Here is a 15,995-nt window from a genome sequence, read left to right on the forward strand (position 1 = left end):
AGTAACAACCAGAGCTACAGTCAACTGAGGTTTTCATTATTCAGTGTGAGTCTTTCACTGTCTGCAATAAGCTAATAAAAAGACTTGAATGCTCCTCAGTGGTTCTGATTGCCAAGTTTCAGGAAATGGGACCAAGTCCTTGAATCAACAAGCTTTACAAAAATGAAAGCAATGACATGTGTAAATTCTGGTCTAATTGACATGTGTCTTGAATGTCAGTGACAACGTTCAGAAGGGAGCTGATGTACAGTGTTTAAAAACGATACTACGTACAAGGAAGTGGTTGTTACTTATTGCATGTGTGAATGTTTCTAATATGTGACAGCATGAGTAATACTTGACATCTTAAACCAACTGTAGATACTCTACTGGTAACTGACATATGTCTGCTGTACTTACTAACAAAAAACAATTTGGTTAGAGGATTTTGGATTTGTGTTCATTCTTCCCTTGTTCAAACTTCCAAAGCACAGGTTTAATATTGCACAGCTATGTTTTGCAGCAATACTTTATCGTGAAACAACATTTCTTGACTTACATTTCGTACAAAACATTTTTTCTAAAGGCTTAAGCTCCAGTAGAGTCACTACAACTAAAATATACCAATTGCAAAACTCAGCAATGAATAACGGGTTTTCCCCACGTTTGGGTAACATTTCATCATCATTGTTCTTTTTCGGGGAACACTAATTGCCTATTAAATTTGACTCAAGGATGGCAATGGCTTTGCTGCTTAGTTTAATTACATTCTCCATTCGATTAACATATGTCAGCTGCCTCCTGGAATCCTAGCATTCTGCCCACCTGTGATGTCATAGTAAGGAGGGGCTTTTCCTCTGCAGACTCCTCCCTCGGTATCTCCTTCATCACCATGGCAACAGCCTTATCTGCCGCCCTAGAGCCTTTCCCCTACAACAGTGAAATCAACAATGGCTTGTGTCAGGAGATAACTTTTTATTACTGATCACAAAATATATACCCCAGAACAATCCGTTAATTAAATGACGGTGTTAAGTGCTGGAAGTAAAGCTTTTAGAAAATAAAATACACAAACACTGTAAAAAAAAAATATATATATATATATCCATGAACCTGTTAAATAATCATTGTGGCGGGGCCTAACTCTGTAGCCTTTGCTCATATGAGCTGCCCCACTGAAGCAGATAGGGCCTGCACGTCGCCCTGATCGTACAAGGCCTTTTGGGAATACTTCAGAGAGAGCCGACTGATTTGAGCATCTCACCGGGTTGAGCCCCTGCATAACTAGGAGCTGCGGGATCGGGCCCTTGATTTGTTCACTGCAAAGTAACTGTGGTTAACTGACATTTCACAGCTGATAGACACCAGGATAAGCTTTCTGCTAAAATGAGAGACTGAACTGGATTTCCAAATAAAGGGACAGATCCTTGTGGTTTGTTTTCTCTGGCAAACTTTCCTTGACATTAAGTGGAAATTCAGGTTGTAAGACTGGGTTGAAAATGTTATACAGGCCCAGAGCTTTTAAAATCTTCTATTTGAAAATATTTTTATGAAGTAGGTCACGTGGCATAAGCAAGGTCATGGCTTCATTTGCAGAGCCTAAGGAGCCATATTCTGCTATCTTTGACAGTGGGGTAAATGTCACTGAAAGCAGTCATTTTGATACAGAATATGGCAGGAAGGATTTTTATTACATGACAGGTTTTTTAAAATGCACTGGACTTTAAGTATTGAGAGGACGTTAAAGCTCTTAAAACGAGAAAAATGATGAGACCTAAATCAAATAAATCTATTCATTTTCTGAAAGATGCAAGGGCTCTGAGGAGTCCATCTTACAGAAGTACAAAGTGCAGGGACATACCTGCAGACTTAAGAGGAAGAACATATGTGAAGTGTATAAAGCCTTAAAATTTGGCAAACAGAAATAGAAACCTTTACTGGCTTTTAAAAATTCCAGGCTTTTGAGTTTTTAAGAATCAAAAACGTACTCCCACTGACTACTTCGGGAATTGGATCTGGCCCCAAATCATTATCGGCCGGTTTCCTCTAGTCTGTGTTTTGCAGAAGCATAACCTACTAAAATAAAAGTTTGAGTCTCTTTAAGTATTAAAAACTTAAGAGCAAAATTTTCCTTTTGGATCAGTGTGACAGATGGTGGACCTCTGCTGTTCTGCTCTCCTTATAGGCTCAAACAAATGTCAATAGTGCGCCGGTAGAGCAGAATAGCAGAGTTGAATTTTCTTTGCGACTCAGCTCAGGTATGTGCTCACTGTTCTTAGCCTCACAAAACTCCCATTGAAATCAGTGGGAAACTGGGATGCACAAAGACTACAGAATCTGGCTCCATGGCAACAACATTTTACTATACACTTAACTATATTTCATTAACTAAGAGCCTTATTAGATTTTTCATTGAAGCACTGTTCAGGGAAGGATGCTGTTTATTAACACTGAACTACATAATGTAGCTCTTAATATCGGAAATCCTGTATTCTCTATTCCAGCAATGAGAATGTACTTAACATTGCAATTTAACAACAGTTGAATGATCAAAACAATGGCAAATGAGCTTTTTTGTGCAACATATCACAGTCACCCTATGGAGAGGTCTTTGCATGCTGCAAGAAGTTCTCATTCCGTGTCATTAAACATAGGCATGCTGCATTTATGATTCCTTTGATATCCAAAGAATGGCAAAACTGGTTTGGAATCGTTCCAGTTGCTAAGCATATCAAAGGTTTTGGCCAAATCTGTATGTACTCTGTTCACAATCCATATGGTAGGTTACAATTCCATGAAGATATTTTCTTATGATAAGTGGAACAACTATTCAGCTAGTACTAGTAACATGCTACCTGACGTTCGGAAAATTCAGTCCTTTTGCACTGAATGCTAAAACGAAGAAGGTTATCAGCTAGAAAGGATGCATAGGAAAGCATGCAGTGCTTTTTATTTCTTGTGCAGAAGAAACCCACCAAAGCAAAGGTCAGGTCACTTTTTTGAAGACAGAGCCACTTTTTCTTCAAGGTTTCACCTACTGCCTGAAAAGAGTCATGATACTTGCATTAGTGCCTGCTATCAATTTTTTAAAATATAACCCTGTGGGTGGTTGATACACACCATGTGCCTTATCACTTTAAAGGACAGAAATTACACATAAACTGGAATAAGTGATTGGAAACTAGTTCAAATCCGTAACACAACAGAAGTTCAGTGGACATAAACCTCTTTCAAGATGGCCACAACCATTTTAAGATGAACCTGGATGCTTGTAGTATCAGACTTAACTGATTTAGGTTAAATCCGTTGATTGAACTTCTGTCCCAGATCCCCTCCAGATTCAAGTTAACTCACAGTCCCCCAGCATCCCAGGATGCTTTGCACCTCCCCCATAAACCCTCCCTTACACGGTGGGCAGGTGGCCAAGCTGTCTGCTTCAGCCAAGCAGGAAGGTGTGCTCTAGTGCCCCCACGCTTCTGTTTATATTTTACATTTTAGACTAACCCGTGAGGATTTAATCGATTCAGCCTTGGGATTCTTGACTGTCTCTACTTAGCCAAAAACCCTGGCCATAGTTACAACAGCAATTTAATGAAAAGGACATTTTGGGAGACTATATTCCTTTATGCTTAGTGACTTTGTATCACATGTGCTATGTTTGCAAATCAAAAGAAAACATTTCAAATGAGCTGCAACATGAACAGAGTATATGTGTACCAAGCTCATTTATAATCCACGAATTGATAGTGCACAGTAACCATTTTGGAATCGGAACTTATCTGGCAATGAACTTAATCCTGGGAAAGGAAGACTACAATACAGCAGCTAAAATCTCCAGGGGTTTTAGTGGGTGGAAATGCAGGTACTCAGTACCTCTGACAGTCCAGTCACCAACTCACGTCCCTGAAAATAGATGTTGGTGCCTAATACTTGTATGAATTTTTGTGTATTCTAAAGTGTTGCCTGTCTGTTAAATTTGGCATGAGTACCTCCGTTGGCAGGAGCGTGGGGCAGAAGTTAGACTGTGTCTGGCATGTAGGTGGGCAAGAATAGCTTTCTATCCTCTCTGCAGCATAAACAGTTTGTGAACTGCATCTGAAATAGTTATCTGTCGAGTTCTCGTGATGGCAGTCCAAATACAATGATTGCTGGAACCAAACTCAGGGAAGAAGTGTGTTTACAAATACGCACTGCTTATTTACTTGGCTGCCTTCATTGCGCAGCACTGTGTCTCAGCATTTTGGCTTGCCGTGTGTATTTTGCCTCTTACGGTAGCTTGGTGCCCAAACACTGTAATTCTGGAACCGCTCATTTGGCGCTTGCCAGTTCCACGTAATGAACAGTTACTCAGAAACCCGAGGTAAATTATTTTGTTATATATGAAGCATGTTGATAACTGCGTGAATGAGTTTCTCAAATACCGCTTTTGTCTGCAGCGTGCATGATGATGCAGAACATGCAAAGCTGCATATCAAGCAAGGATCGTGCCGAGAATGAAAAGGTGTAAGGAAAAGGTGTGATTGGGTTTCAGACAATATGCGGTGGCAGTAACATTGAGTAACATGTCAGTGCTTTGTTGTCTGCTACAACTAAGACCGAGCCATTCCTTTTAGGAGGCATCTCCAAAAGAAGATAAGAAAGAGAGTTTAAAGAATTTCCTCCAGACACTGAGGCCAGTGAAAAGCTTGCTACCAAAATCTTCAGGTTCGTTCTTAGGTCTGAGAGAATCAATAGCAATAGCAATTTTCCACAGGGATGTGAAAACATCTGCAAACCCACCCTGGCGGATTCTTTAGGGAAATATGCTGTACGCTGTTTTAGCAGCTGGTGTTTCTGAATGGTGCCAAAGTAAATTCAGTACCAGTCACAGTACTTCTAAAGGATGTGTACTTGCTAATGAGGTTTTAATTGAGGTATTGTAAGAGAACCTGGATTTAAGGTTCAGGACAGCATGAGGTTCCCTGAGTGAAAATGTACAGTTTGGCTACTTCATTCATACATGTATAAGATTACCCCCATGCTTTGGGTATCTGAACACAAGGTCCTTTTCCACAGCTGACCACGTGACGCATGATAGATTTATTATTTAAAATATTTTAAGAGCTCATGAACCATTCATTTTCAATATCCTATAATCAAACTGAGGTGTTGGGCTGTGTTGCTTAGTTGTATAAGTAACGAGACATTGTTATTGTTCCTTAATTGGGTGTTTTACATCACAGTGCAAACTCTAATTTAGTATGTAATGTGAAATCTGTTTTAAGTGAATATTGAAGCATTTGAACTTCACAGTTCCTGAAAGTTAATTTTCATGACTATGTGTGCTGACGAAAATGGGGTCTGGCAACATGCCCGGATTGGTAGGGACTGCGGGGGCTTTTCCTTCCTCTGGAGTGGCGGGGCGTGGTGTTCTGCCTGGGAACTTTTGAGCGTATATTGAAAACATTTCATAGAAGCAAGACATTGGCTGCTGTGGTTCCCCTACTTTACCTGGTAGGTCTATGTTGTGTCAGGATTGAGGGCAGTTTTATACAGAGTCTAGATTATGCTTGTATGGGATGGTTTGGATAAGGATGATCCTGCCTCAGGGATGTCCAACCTTTTTGAATGTGGGGCCAGATCACAAACTTTTTATCACTCTGTGGGCCGGCGAGCCATATTCAAAGACCTCACAGGAAGTGGTATCACAACAGGAAGTGATGTCACGTGACTTTGACACCAGTGAAGTTACAGGAAGTGACAACGAAATGGGGCTGGAAATGTGGTTTAAAATCCAAAATAAAAACAATATAAAAGCAAGAATGAAATAATACCAAACACTTGACTAAAATAAACACTTTTGCTTCTACTCACTTCTCGGTGAATGAAAGAAGCATCATGCAAGTCGACAGATCAAATGTGGAAAAGATATCAGCCAGAGTGGAAACTAATCAAAGCAACACAATGTGGGCATTTTTGAGAATAATCTTCAAGAAGATTTACTTTTATTGCATTAATAACTTTTTAGTAACACATCTTGAACAAGTAGTAACAAGCTGAACCCCCAATCCCGTAAAAAGAGAAACAGAAGCAAACACAACCCAAACACTGGACAATATTTTTACAGATTTTCACCTGCTCCAAATTTTCGTTGGAGCCCAGATCATTCATGCTCTATTCTTGAGCATATTGTTCAGTCTTAAACAAGCATACAACACAGCTGCAGGGGGCTCAGCCACAGCTTTCCCTCCCTGGTGTGGCCTGGCCAGCCCATCCCATCCCCTATCAAGCGGTGGCTTCCCCATGTGCTGCTGCACTTTTCCCCTACCTGCATCAGCCTGTCCCAAAAGACAGGAGGCTCCACCACCACTTCTGCTGGCCAGTGCTGACCCAGCCGGGCATCCCTAGCAGCACATGGGAAGCCAGCTTCAGCCACATACTGCCCTGGATGGGATGGACCCAGCCGAGTCAGCACCGGCCAGGAAAAGTGGCATGCAGCTGAAGCTGGCCTCCCACGTGCTGCTCGGGATGGGGAGGAGGCCAGCCGGGTCTGCACTGGCCAGCAGAAGCAGTGGTGGAGCCGTGCGCTGCTCGGGATGGGATGAGCCTGGCTGGAGTGGCAGGGGCTTAGCTGCATTTTCCCCCTGCCTGCACCGGTCAGTCCTGAGTGGCACATGGCTCCGCCTCTGTGTCCCCAGCAGCATGTGGGAATCCAGCTTCAGGTGCATGTGGATCCCAGGAGGTGAGCAGGACACCGGGGGCAAGGGGCAGAGCCAGAGGCAACGTAGCAGGTGCTGTTCCCAGCTATTCCCATCAGGCGTGGTTGGGGCAGCCCCATGCCGCGCAGCCCTTGGGGCAGCGGCAGCGGCAGCGGGACCCAGCTCACGTGATGAGCCTGGCCCTGCGGGGGTAAGCGGCTCCCCTCCCCTTGCTTCTGGCTGGGGCCCGTGGGCCAGTCCTGCCCACCTCACCTCGCCGTTGCCCCACCACTGCCACCGTCCCCATGGAGCGTGGAGCAGGCGCCTGGACTCCTCGCCACATGGCAGCCCACGGGCCGTATGTTGGACAAGGCTGGACTAGATGATCTCTGGAGGTCCCTTCCAGTCCTACATCTCTATGACTTCTCTTTCAAATTCATTTGGTGGCCATAGATTCTATTTTTCTTACACGTGACCAAGATATGAAAGGGACAAAGGAGAGAAATTGGTGTAAGACCAGAACTGCCTGAATTAACACAGCTTCAAAACGGAGGGCTGCAGGACTCCTGAACCAGAAGAAGAACTGATACAGCCTCTCTGAACTGCCATGTAGGAGGACAGTAGGGCTCCCAAACGAAGAAGAAAGGTTAGGCTAGATTGGTTTAAGAGTCTGTATTAAAGAAAAGCACAGATAAGACTTCCACAAAGCTGGAATCCTATTTGAAATAATCTGTTTTTTATGTAAATCATTGTAACGAACTGAGGGCACAGTATCTGGAGGGTCATGTTAGGCCATGAGGAAATGCCCTGAAATGGCACTTATCCCTCATTATATTACAAATTCACTTTCAGAAGCTTAGACTTCTGCTCACTGACTGATTGAAGACATACAAGAATTGCCATGGGGATAGGACTGGATACTTTCCAGACCAGAAACATGGACCATTACTAATGGAGCTAAAGGAGTAACTCCATTACTAACAAAAGCCTCATGCTTTGATCTTCTACGTAGATCAGTCACTAGCTTAAGATGTGACACAGCAAGTGTGCTACACTGTTTTGTCAAAACGGGGTTTTGAGGTAGCTAAGGCATGTCCATGTCCAAATAGTTCCTGGTTTCTCTGAGGATGTGTATTTTGGTGGCGGGTTGTAAATAGAGCTGACTTGAGGCCAATAATTCTGGTGTGTGACAGCTTCCAGGTTTCAAAGTGTGCATTTTGTTCTATTTTCCATTCAGTGGTGTGAGGGAGCGGCGGCTAGGGGCGGCCGTGAACCCCCTAGCGCCGCCTACCGTCACTTTAGGGTGACGTAGCACCCTCAGAATCTCGCCCGCCACGACTTTGATGGTAAGATATATGATGTGGAGGCTGCCAGTTTCCCTAATGGACGGTCTAGTTGTTCGTCCCTATTCCAGACTGGGGATTTTAATAAGCGTCCTGCCTTAAGGGCAATGCGTGCCTCCAAGCCTCCCCCTTAGCACGCCCCAAGCCTCGCAGCTATTCCGGGGGATGCTTGTATGGTCCCTCGCCCCTCGAGTGCCCTTGTTCTCACCTCTCGGGCACTGGGGCTCTTCGCCCACCTGGCGCCTCCTTGGGTCGGGCCCCAATCTCTGGCCCGTTCCCCACGCCCTGGGCCTATCACGCTGGCGCCCAGCTACTTGCTGGCGCCTCCTGGGTCGGCTCCTCCAGCGCCGCTCACTACCGGCCCCTTGGGCCGGGTTCTAGCCGGCGCCTGGCTAATCGCCGGCTCTGCCTGAGTCTGGAGCACTCTCGCCGCCCTAGCCTCAGCGCCCTCGGGCCGGCTCACTCTCGCCGCCCTAGCCTCGGCGCCCTCGGGCCGGCTCACTCCCTGCGCCCGGATCTCGGGTCTCTCGCCACCCTCGGGCCGGCTCACTCCCTGCGCCCGGATCTCGGGTCTCTCGCCACCCTAGTCTCGGCACCCTTGGGCAAGCACTACCGCCGCCCTCGTCTCGGCGCCCTCGGGTGGCTAGCTAGGCTGGTCTCGCCGCACTAGCCTTGGCTCGATCGCCGCCCTAGTCTCGGCGCCCTCGAGTGGCTAGCTAGGCTGCTCTCGCCGCGCTAGCCTTGGCTCAATGGCCGCCCTAGTCTCGGCGCCCTTGGGCCGGCACTACCGCCGCCCTAATCTCGGCGCCCTCGGGTGGCTGGCACTATCGCCGCCCTGGCCTAAGCTCTATCGCCGCCCTGGCCTCGGCGCCCTCGGGCCGGCTCACTATCGCCGCCCTAATCTCAGCGCCCTTGGGTGGCTAGCTAGGCCGCTCTCGCCGCGCTCTCTCTGCCCTGCTCCGGGCCTTGCCCTCTCGGGCTGACTCTGCGCCTCCTGCGCTCTGTCACTGCTCCGCTCCAGGGTTAAACACCGCCCTTCTGGGCTGGGGTCTGTAACCCGCACACTGCGCCTCCCTGGCGCAATACCATGCCCAGCCGCACTGACACTAGTGCCCCCGGCACTGTGCCTCAACTGGGCCCTGGGAACCCCCAAGCTGTTGGGGAGCTCTCCTGAGGCCTCCTCGCTCCCCTACAGCCTCCCCGGTCCTCCGGAAGTAAACTATAACTTAACACTCAAGCCATCTGGCTATAACATAAGCAAAGGCTCCACACGCCTAATAACTCCAAGCCCCACCAGGGCTCTCAATCCTACCTCCAGTTAGGGCGATCCTGTTCCCTGCATCATTGCAGCCGGTTAGCGCGATGAAGTAGTAGCCACTAACCCCGGCCGCTCAGCTCAGCCACAGAGCTCCTGCTCCTGCAGCAGCCAGAAGGGAACTGTGTTTCAGGCTCTGGCCTGAGCTGGTTATAAAGGCCTGGCCCTGCCCCCTTCCGGTCATGTGACCACCTGGTTGCCCCTGGCAACCAGGCACCTGAGCTGCCTGGGTGATTGGCAGCTCTGCCAATCAGCCTCAGAATCACGGGGCACCTCTGTGACTCCGTGACAAGTGGACCTAAGGCTAACCAGCTGTTTTCAGGAGTTTTCTAATGTGGGTATCTCTCCTGGGCACCCAAGCAGGTGCTTGAATCTGCTGCTTTTTCAGGAACCCAGATAAAGTACAAAACATGGCTCCGAGCTCCCAGGGCCCTGCTCCTCCCTTCTGTCTTGCTTGAAGACTAGGCTGCTTACAGACACAAAAACCCTGCAAAATAGTGCTTTACTTTTAACTCCATGTGCCCCCATGCTGAGCCCAGCGCTTGCTCGAAAGAAGCATTGCATTAATTGGAACCAGCTCACCCACTGTTTGTATAGATCAGGTGCTTTAGTGGAGCTTTTTGGGTGCTTTTATCTAATAGCTGATTGAATCAACTTTAGAAAAAAGTGCTAAAAAGCCCCACCAAAGCACCTGATTTATACAGATGCTGCAGAGTCAGGTTAAACTAACGTGCTGCTGCTTCCAGTAACTTACAGTTTGTTTGTTTTTCCACATCTGTCAACAGCCTCTGGAGGTCCTTTCAAACCCTACTTCTCTGTGATTTTACTTTTATTTGTGACTGCTCGGAAGAAAAGTTGCCTCAAGGGGAGCAGTAGGCTGCAGCTGGAAGAAGAAGAGAGATGAGAAACCTCCCACCGGACAGGCTGCAACTAGATCTGGACAGGTTACAGGGGTGGGCGGATGAGAACAGGATGGGATTCAACACCGACAAGTGCAAGGTGCTGTACCTGGGGAGGAAGCACCAGCCCCATACCTACAGGCTGGGGAACTCCCTTCTCGTCAGTGCAGAGGCAGAAAAGGATCTTGGAGTCATCATTGATGCCAAGATGAACATGGGCCAGCAGTGTGGGGAGGCAGTCAGGAAGGCCGACTGCACCTTGTCCTGCATCCACAGATGCATCTCGAGCAGGTCCAAGGAGGTGACCCTCCCCCTCTATGCGGCACTGGTCAGGCCGCAGCTGGAGTATTGCATCCAGTTCTGGGCGCCGCACTTCAGGAGGGACGTGGAAAGCATGGAGAGGGTCCAGAGGAGGCCACTCGCATGGTCAGGGGGCAGCAGGGCAGGCCCTACGGGGAGAGGCTATGGGACCTGAACCTGTTCAGCCTCCACAAGAGAAGGCTGAGGGGGGATCTGGTGGCTGTCTATAAACTGGCCAAGGGGGACCAGCAGGCACTGGGAGAGTCCCTGTTTCCCTGAGCACTACTGGGAGTAACAAGGAATAACGGCCTTAAGTTGACTGAGAGTAGATTCAGGCTAGACATTAGGAGTCGCTACTTCACGGTCAGGGCGGCTAGGGTCTGGAACCAACTTCCAAGGGAAGTGGTGCTGGCTCCTACCCTGGGGGTCTTCTAAAGGAGGCTAGATAGATACCTTGCCGCGGTCATTTGACCCCAGCATTTTTTCCTGCCCATAACAATAATACAGAAGTGCTAACTCTGAAAGCTTGGCAGATTTCCTGTCAGATACTGGTTGTTGTTTCCCAGTTACTCTCAGCTACTCTTTCAATTAGTAAGATGGGAATATTTGTTAAATCATAATCAGGGATTGTGCTCCTGTGTGCCATAGCACCAGTCAGCTGATGGACCGCTTATCTGATAAGCACTTTTAAATGTGCCATGAAGACTATCATCAAAGGTGAGAACATAATTACCTGCATATTCCATAAGGGAAATATTTTCCTACCGCAGCTTTGTCTCAGAAAGTGCTAACAAGGCAGAATAACTGATTTTAAAGCCTCCCCGCCCCCCCCGATTACATTGTGAAAATTCACATAATAATCATATAAGAAATGGACTCAATATTAACCTCTGCTGTATCCATTTAAATAAGTTGGAGGAAAAAAACATCAGAGTAGGTTGCATCACCACTGGAAAAAAAATACAGTCTGAACCCACGTAAGCACAGTGAATAATGCATTTTAGTTGCTAAGCTAAAGGCAATAGGGCAGTAGCACAACAGTGATATACTGGTTCTAGCTTGTGTAATGAGTGGAGAAAAGAGTAACTGCAATCAGCTGTGGGACCCTTGTATCTAAGCCATCAGCTTGCCTAGGTCTTTTCAAACAAAGAATTTATCAGGCTCCTTGTCTCTGCTTTTCTATGTACAAACTTCTATTGCATATAGTGAAACTGTTGAACTGGGCTTATTTTCTAAATATAAATCCAACCCTGCCTCATTTGAATTCTGCCATGCTGAACTCCTTTGTCCAAGGTGGTGCTGGTGCCAGCACTCACTCTTCTACGATATGGAGCCAGCTCCGTTAGGGCTCCCTGCATGCTGTCAGCCCCTGGCACGGATTTTTGAAAACTCCTGGCGCTCTGGTGTAGTGCCCGAAGACTGGAAGAAGGCCAATGTGGTGCCGACCTTCAAGAAAGGGAGGAGAGTGGATCCGGCTAACTACAGGCCCATTAGCCTGACTTCTATCCTGGGGAAGATCTTAGAAAAGTTTACTAAGGAGGCCATCCTTGAGGGACTGGCCCAGGCTAACATCCTAAGGGACAGCCAGCACGGGTTTGTTGCAGGTAGGTATTGTTTGACCAATCTCATTTCCTTCTATGACTGGGTGACCTATCACCTGGACGAGGGAGAAGAGATTGATGTCCTATATCTTGACTTCAAAAAAGCTTTTGATCTGGTATCCCATGATCACCTCTTGGCCAAACTGGCCAGTTGCGGCCTTGGCTCCACCATGATCCGCTGGCTGGGAAATTGGCTCCGTGGTCAGACCCAGAGGGTTGTGATTGATGGCAGTCACTCATTGTGGTGCCCTGTGACCAGTGGGGTCCCTCAAGGCTCTGTCCTGGGACACATACTGTTCAACATCTTCATTAATGATGTGGACATTGGAGTCAGGAGTGGACTGGCCAAGTTCGCCGATGACACCAAACTTTGGGGCAAAGCATCCACGCCAGAAGATAGGCGGGTGATCCAGGCTGACCTGGACAAGCTCAGCAAATGGGCAGATGAGAACCTGATGGTGTTTAACACCAAAAAATGCAAGATTCTCCACCTTGGGAGGAAAAACCTGCAGCACCCTTATAGGCTCGGCAGTGCTACGTTGGTTAGCACTACAGAAGAAAGAGACTTGGGGGTTATCAGTGACCACAAGATGAACATGAGCCTGCAATGCGATGTTGCGGCTAATAAAGCGACCAAAACGCTGGCTTGCATCCATAGATGCTTCTCGAGCAAATCCCGGGACATCATTCTCCCCTTGTACTCGGCCTTGGTGAGGCCGCAGCTGGAGTACTGTGTCCAGTTTTGGGCTCCACAATTCAAAAAGGATGTGGAGAAGCTTGAGAGAGTCCAGAGGAGAGCCACGCACATGATCAGAGGTCAGGAAAACAGATCTTACGATGATAGGCTGAGAGACATGGGACTCTTTAGCCTGGAAAAACATAGGCTCAGGGGTGATCTGATGGCCACCTATAAGTTTATCAGGGGTGACCACCAGGATCTGGGGAAACATCTGTTCACCAGAGCGCCCCAAGGGATGACGAGGTCGAACGGTCACAAACTCCTGCAAGACCGTTTCAGGCTGGACATAAGGAAGAATTTCTTTACTGTCCGAGCCCCCAAGGTCTGGAGCAGTCTGCCAGCGGAGGTGGCTCAAGCACCTACATTGAACACCTTCAAGAGTACATTGGATGCTTATCTTGCTGGGATCCTATGATCCCAGCTGACTTCCTGCCATTTGGGCAGGGGGCTGGACTCGATGATCTCCCGAGGTCCCTTCCAGCCCTGATGATGATGATGTCTATGAAATCAGATCCACAGCTACAGGGATATTCCAGCCTGTCTCCTGAGCGGAAGGTGCACATTAGTGCTCCAGTGGTTATGACGTGTGTCCATTATTGGATAAAGCTCAATGTGGAGTGATTAGGGGTGCTGCGAATGAGTGAGGCTTTCCTGATTTTTTGCTGCTGTGGCCAGTTGCAAGATGCAGGTCACATATTTGCAGGCTGCCTGGATCCCTTCTAGACTTACATACTGCCTTTCGTTCAGCTCTTGGCTGTTTGGGGCATTTAGATTGCTAGTCGTGACCATCTGTGTAAATGTAGTCAGCGTGTATCCACATGCATTACACAGATTAGCTGTATGGCCTGTAGAGGAATGATTTCTATATATGCAAAGGAAGCCAAGTCCAGGTATGAAGCTTTAAAGCAGGTGTTGGCAACATTTTTCCAGCCAGGGGCCACTTTAATGAAGCTTATTTCTGAACGCAGGCTGCTTCAACCTACCCCACACTGCTGGAGTGGCACTCTTCCCACCTGCAGTATCACTGCCACTGTTTCTCCCCATTATCTGGGCAAAGCCCCCCACTCCCAGAATGCCACAGAAGCCCCCTGGCTCTGTGGGCTATAGAAAAGGTAGCTTTCCGCACCCTGTTTTAGTAGACAAAGCCTCATATAGAGCTAGTCTTAGACTCTAACAGCTGCAACTGGCTTTTCTGTATGTACAGCCCCAATTTTCACTGCATCTGGTGGGGTTGGGAAGATATGAAAATACAGTAGTTAAAGTTGAGTGTGCTAAACCTCCCCCCCACTAAAGCAGGGCAGTTAAAGTTTTCTCCTGCTGTTGGAACAAGTGCAAAGGGCTAGATTTTTGTCCCCTCTTATAACATTGTTGCATACTTGAAATATGTTTACTTAGCCACCTTTGCAGAAGCGTGGCTAAGGGAAAAACCTGGACCCCAGAGCACAGTTTAACAAAGCTGAAGTTACACATATGCAATACCATTAGAAAAGCATATTCTTGAGTAATGGACCTGTCTCAGTCATGCAGCATCCTTAATTATTCCCAATCCAGAGCCCTTGAGCATTGAGAGTGTTCCAATATAGGCAGTGACCTGAACTACTACTAAACTTTTGGGGGCTGTGGGTCTGGTATTCTGATCTGGGTTCATCTGTAAAATAAGTACACATGTATGCATATATGCACATACACACAGACCATACCACAGCCTACATAATGGCAGAATATGATCTAATTAGTTGTGTGAAACTCTGTTTTTTCTTTACAGGTTTTTGTCTAAGCATTGTTCCTGCTTTCAGTCCACTTGAGTGAGCATTTCTTAAGTTCAGCATTTTAACAAATACCAGAATTCCAGCTGACTTTGCCCAGTTTTTCCTGAAACAACAATTCAGCCTGGATTTCTTAGTAATATGGATTTGCAAAGAAGCTGGTGAATATCAGCAAACTTTGCCCAAACTTCAGTTCTCAAGCAAACCCATCAAAATACGTAAGTTGCACTAGTATGAATTTTTCAAGTATTGTTTTGATCACTTGCATTGTCTACCTAGTAGTGGAGACTTGCAGTTATTTGTCTGAAGATTTTGCAGAACTTTGATAGCAAAAGCTCTGGCTAGGGCAGGGGCAGGCAATTATTTTGGGCAGAGGGCCACTTACCAAGTTTTGGCAAGCTGTCGAGGGCCACATTTCCCTCTCCAGTACAGGACAGCAGGAACAGTCCCATGGTCCCAGGGCAGAAGCCTCTGCTAGGCAGGAGCTTCTGGTGGGGGGGCAGGGCTTGGGGGGCCTTGCTGCTGGGTTCTGCTGTCAGCTTCCCCTGGGTCCTACTGCCCCTGGCTCCTGTCATCTTTGACAGGCAGCCAGGTGAAAATAAATATTAAATTTTCTACATTTTTTAGGGGCACTGCAGGCCACATAGAATGGCCTGGCAGGCTGAGTCCAGCCTCCGGGTCATATTTTGCCCACCCCTGGGCTACGGGGGTATTCAGGGGCATCTTTGCTTTAAGAGCAAGAAGTACGGCCAGATTTATCTCCGAGTTTAAAACAGGGCTTTCACTAGGAACACAGTTCAGGCTCCTTGCTTTGAAAGGTGCCAGAATGTGTTCCACATACTCATTTTCATTCTAAAATGTTTGTTTAAACATTGCTCAGCTCTGTTGACTACTGCATTTTTTACTAGAATGAATATTTGTTTTAATAGGCAATGTAGAGAGAAGTGGGAGTATTTTTTATTATACTGTTATTGTTTAAAGCACATTTTACAGGAAGTGTATTAATTGGGTCAACAGTTTAACAGCACTTGTAGTTTTAAGTTATCACAAGTGAGCTCCTTTTGCTATGAAAAATAACAGACTAAGATACTTTACATGTTGATCTCGGGTTCCTTGGCTGCTATCCAGATCTGCAGGCAGCCAATATATTAGACTTACGGTACCAATTAAGCAGCCTATTCAGAATGGATTTACACACCACCGCAAATCAGTGTATTTTCTGCAATTTAAAAATAAGTGATGGGACACACACACGCCTGTTTCATTTTTCTTCATCGAAAAGAGGGCTCAACTGAACAGCAATTTCAACAGAGTTCCCATGTCTATGGACTACGACAGCCTTGCTTGTTGTGTTGCCTCTTTCCTTTCTCAGTCCT

At 47.0% G+C, this 15,995-nt stretch overlaps 1 protein-coding gene across 4 annotated transcripts in view; it reads right to left on the reverse strand.

Annotated features, from left to right (window-relative positions):
* PEX5L (peroxisomal biogenesis factor 5 like) overlaps positions 1-15,995 on the reverse strand; it is a 213,945-nt gene that overhangs the window by 79,372 nt on the left and 118,578 nt on the right. For 3 of the 4 annotated variants that reach the window (XM_090051216.1, XM_090051215.1, XM_090051214.1), the window contains exons 2-3: positions 2,955-3,020; positions 805-909 (exon numbers count right to left, since the gene is read on the reverse strand). The exons of the other annotated variant lie outside the window; for it this stretch is intronic. In XM_090051216.1, the coding sequence (XP_089907342.1) occupies positions 805-909; positions 2,955-3,020 (171 nt within the window). The remainder of the gene's footprint in view (positions 1-804; positions 910-2,954; positions 3,021-15,995) is intronic. 4 annotated transcript variants of the gene reach the window in all.

The sequence above is a fragment of the Crocodylus siamensis genome, chromosome 6, assembly GCF_052110815.1.
Source record: "Crocodylus siamensis isolate JL-2025a chromosome 6, ASM5211081v1, whole genome shotgun sequence".
Classification (NCBI taxonomy): Eukaryota; Metazoa; Chordata; order Crocodylia; family Crocodylidae; genus Crocodylus; species Crocodylus siamensis.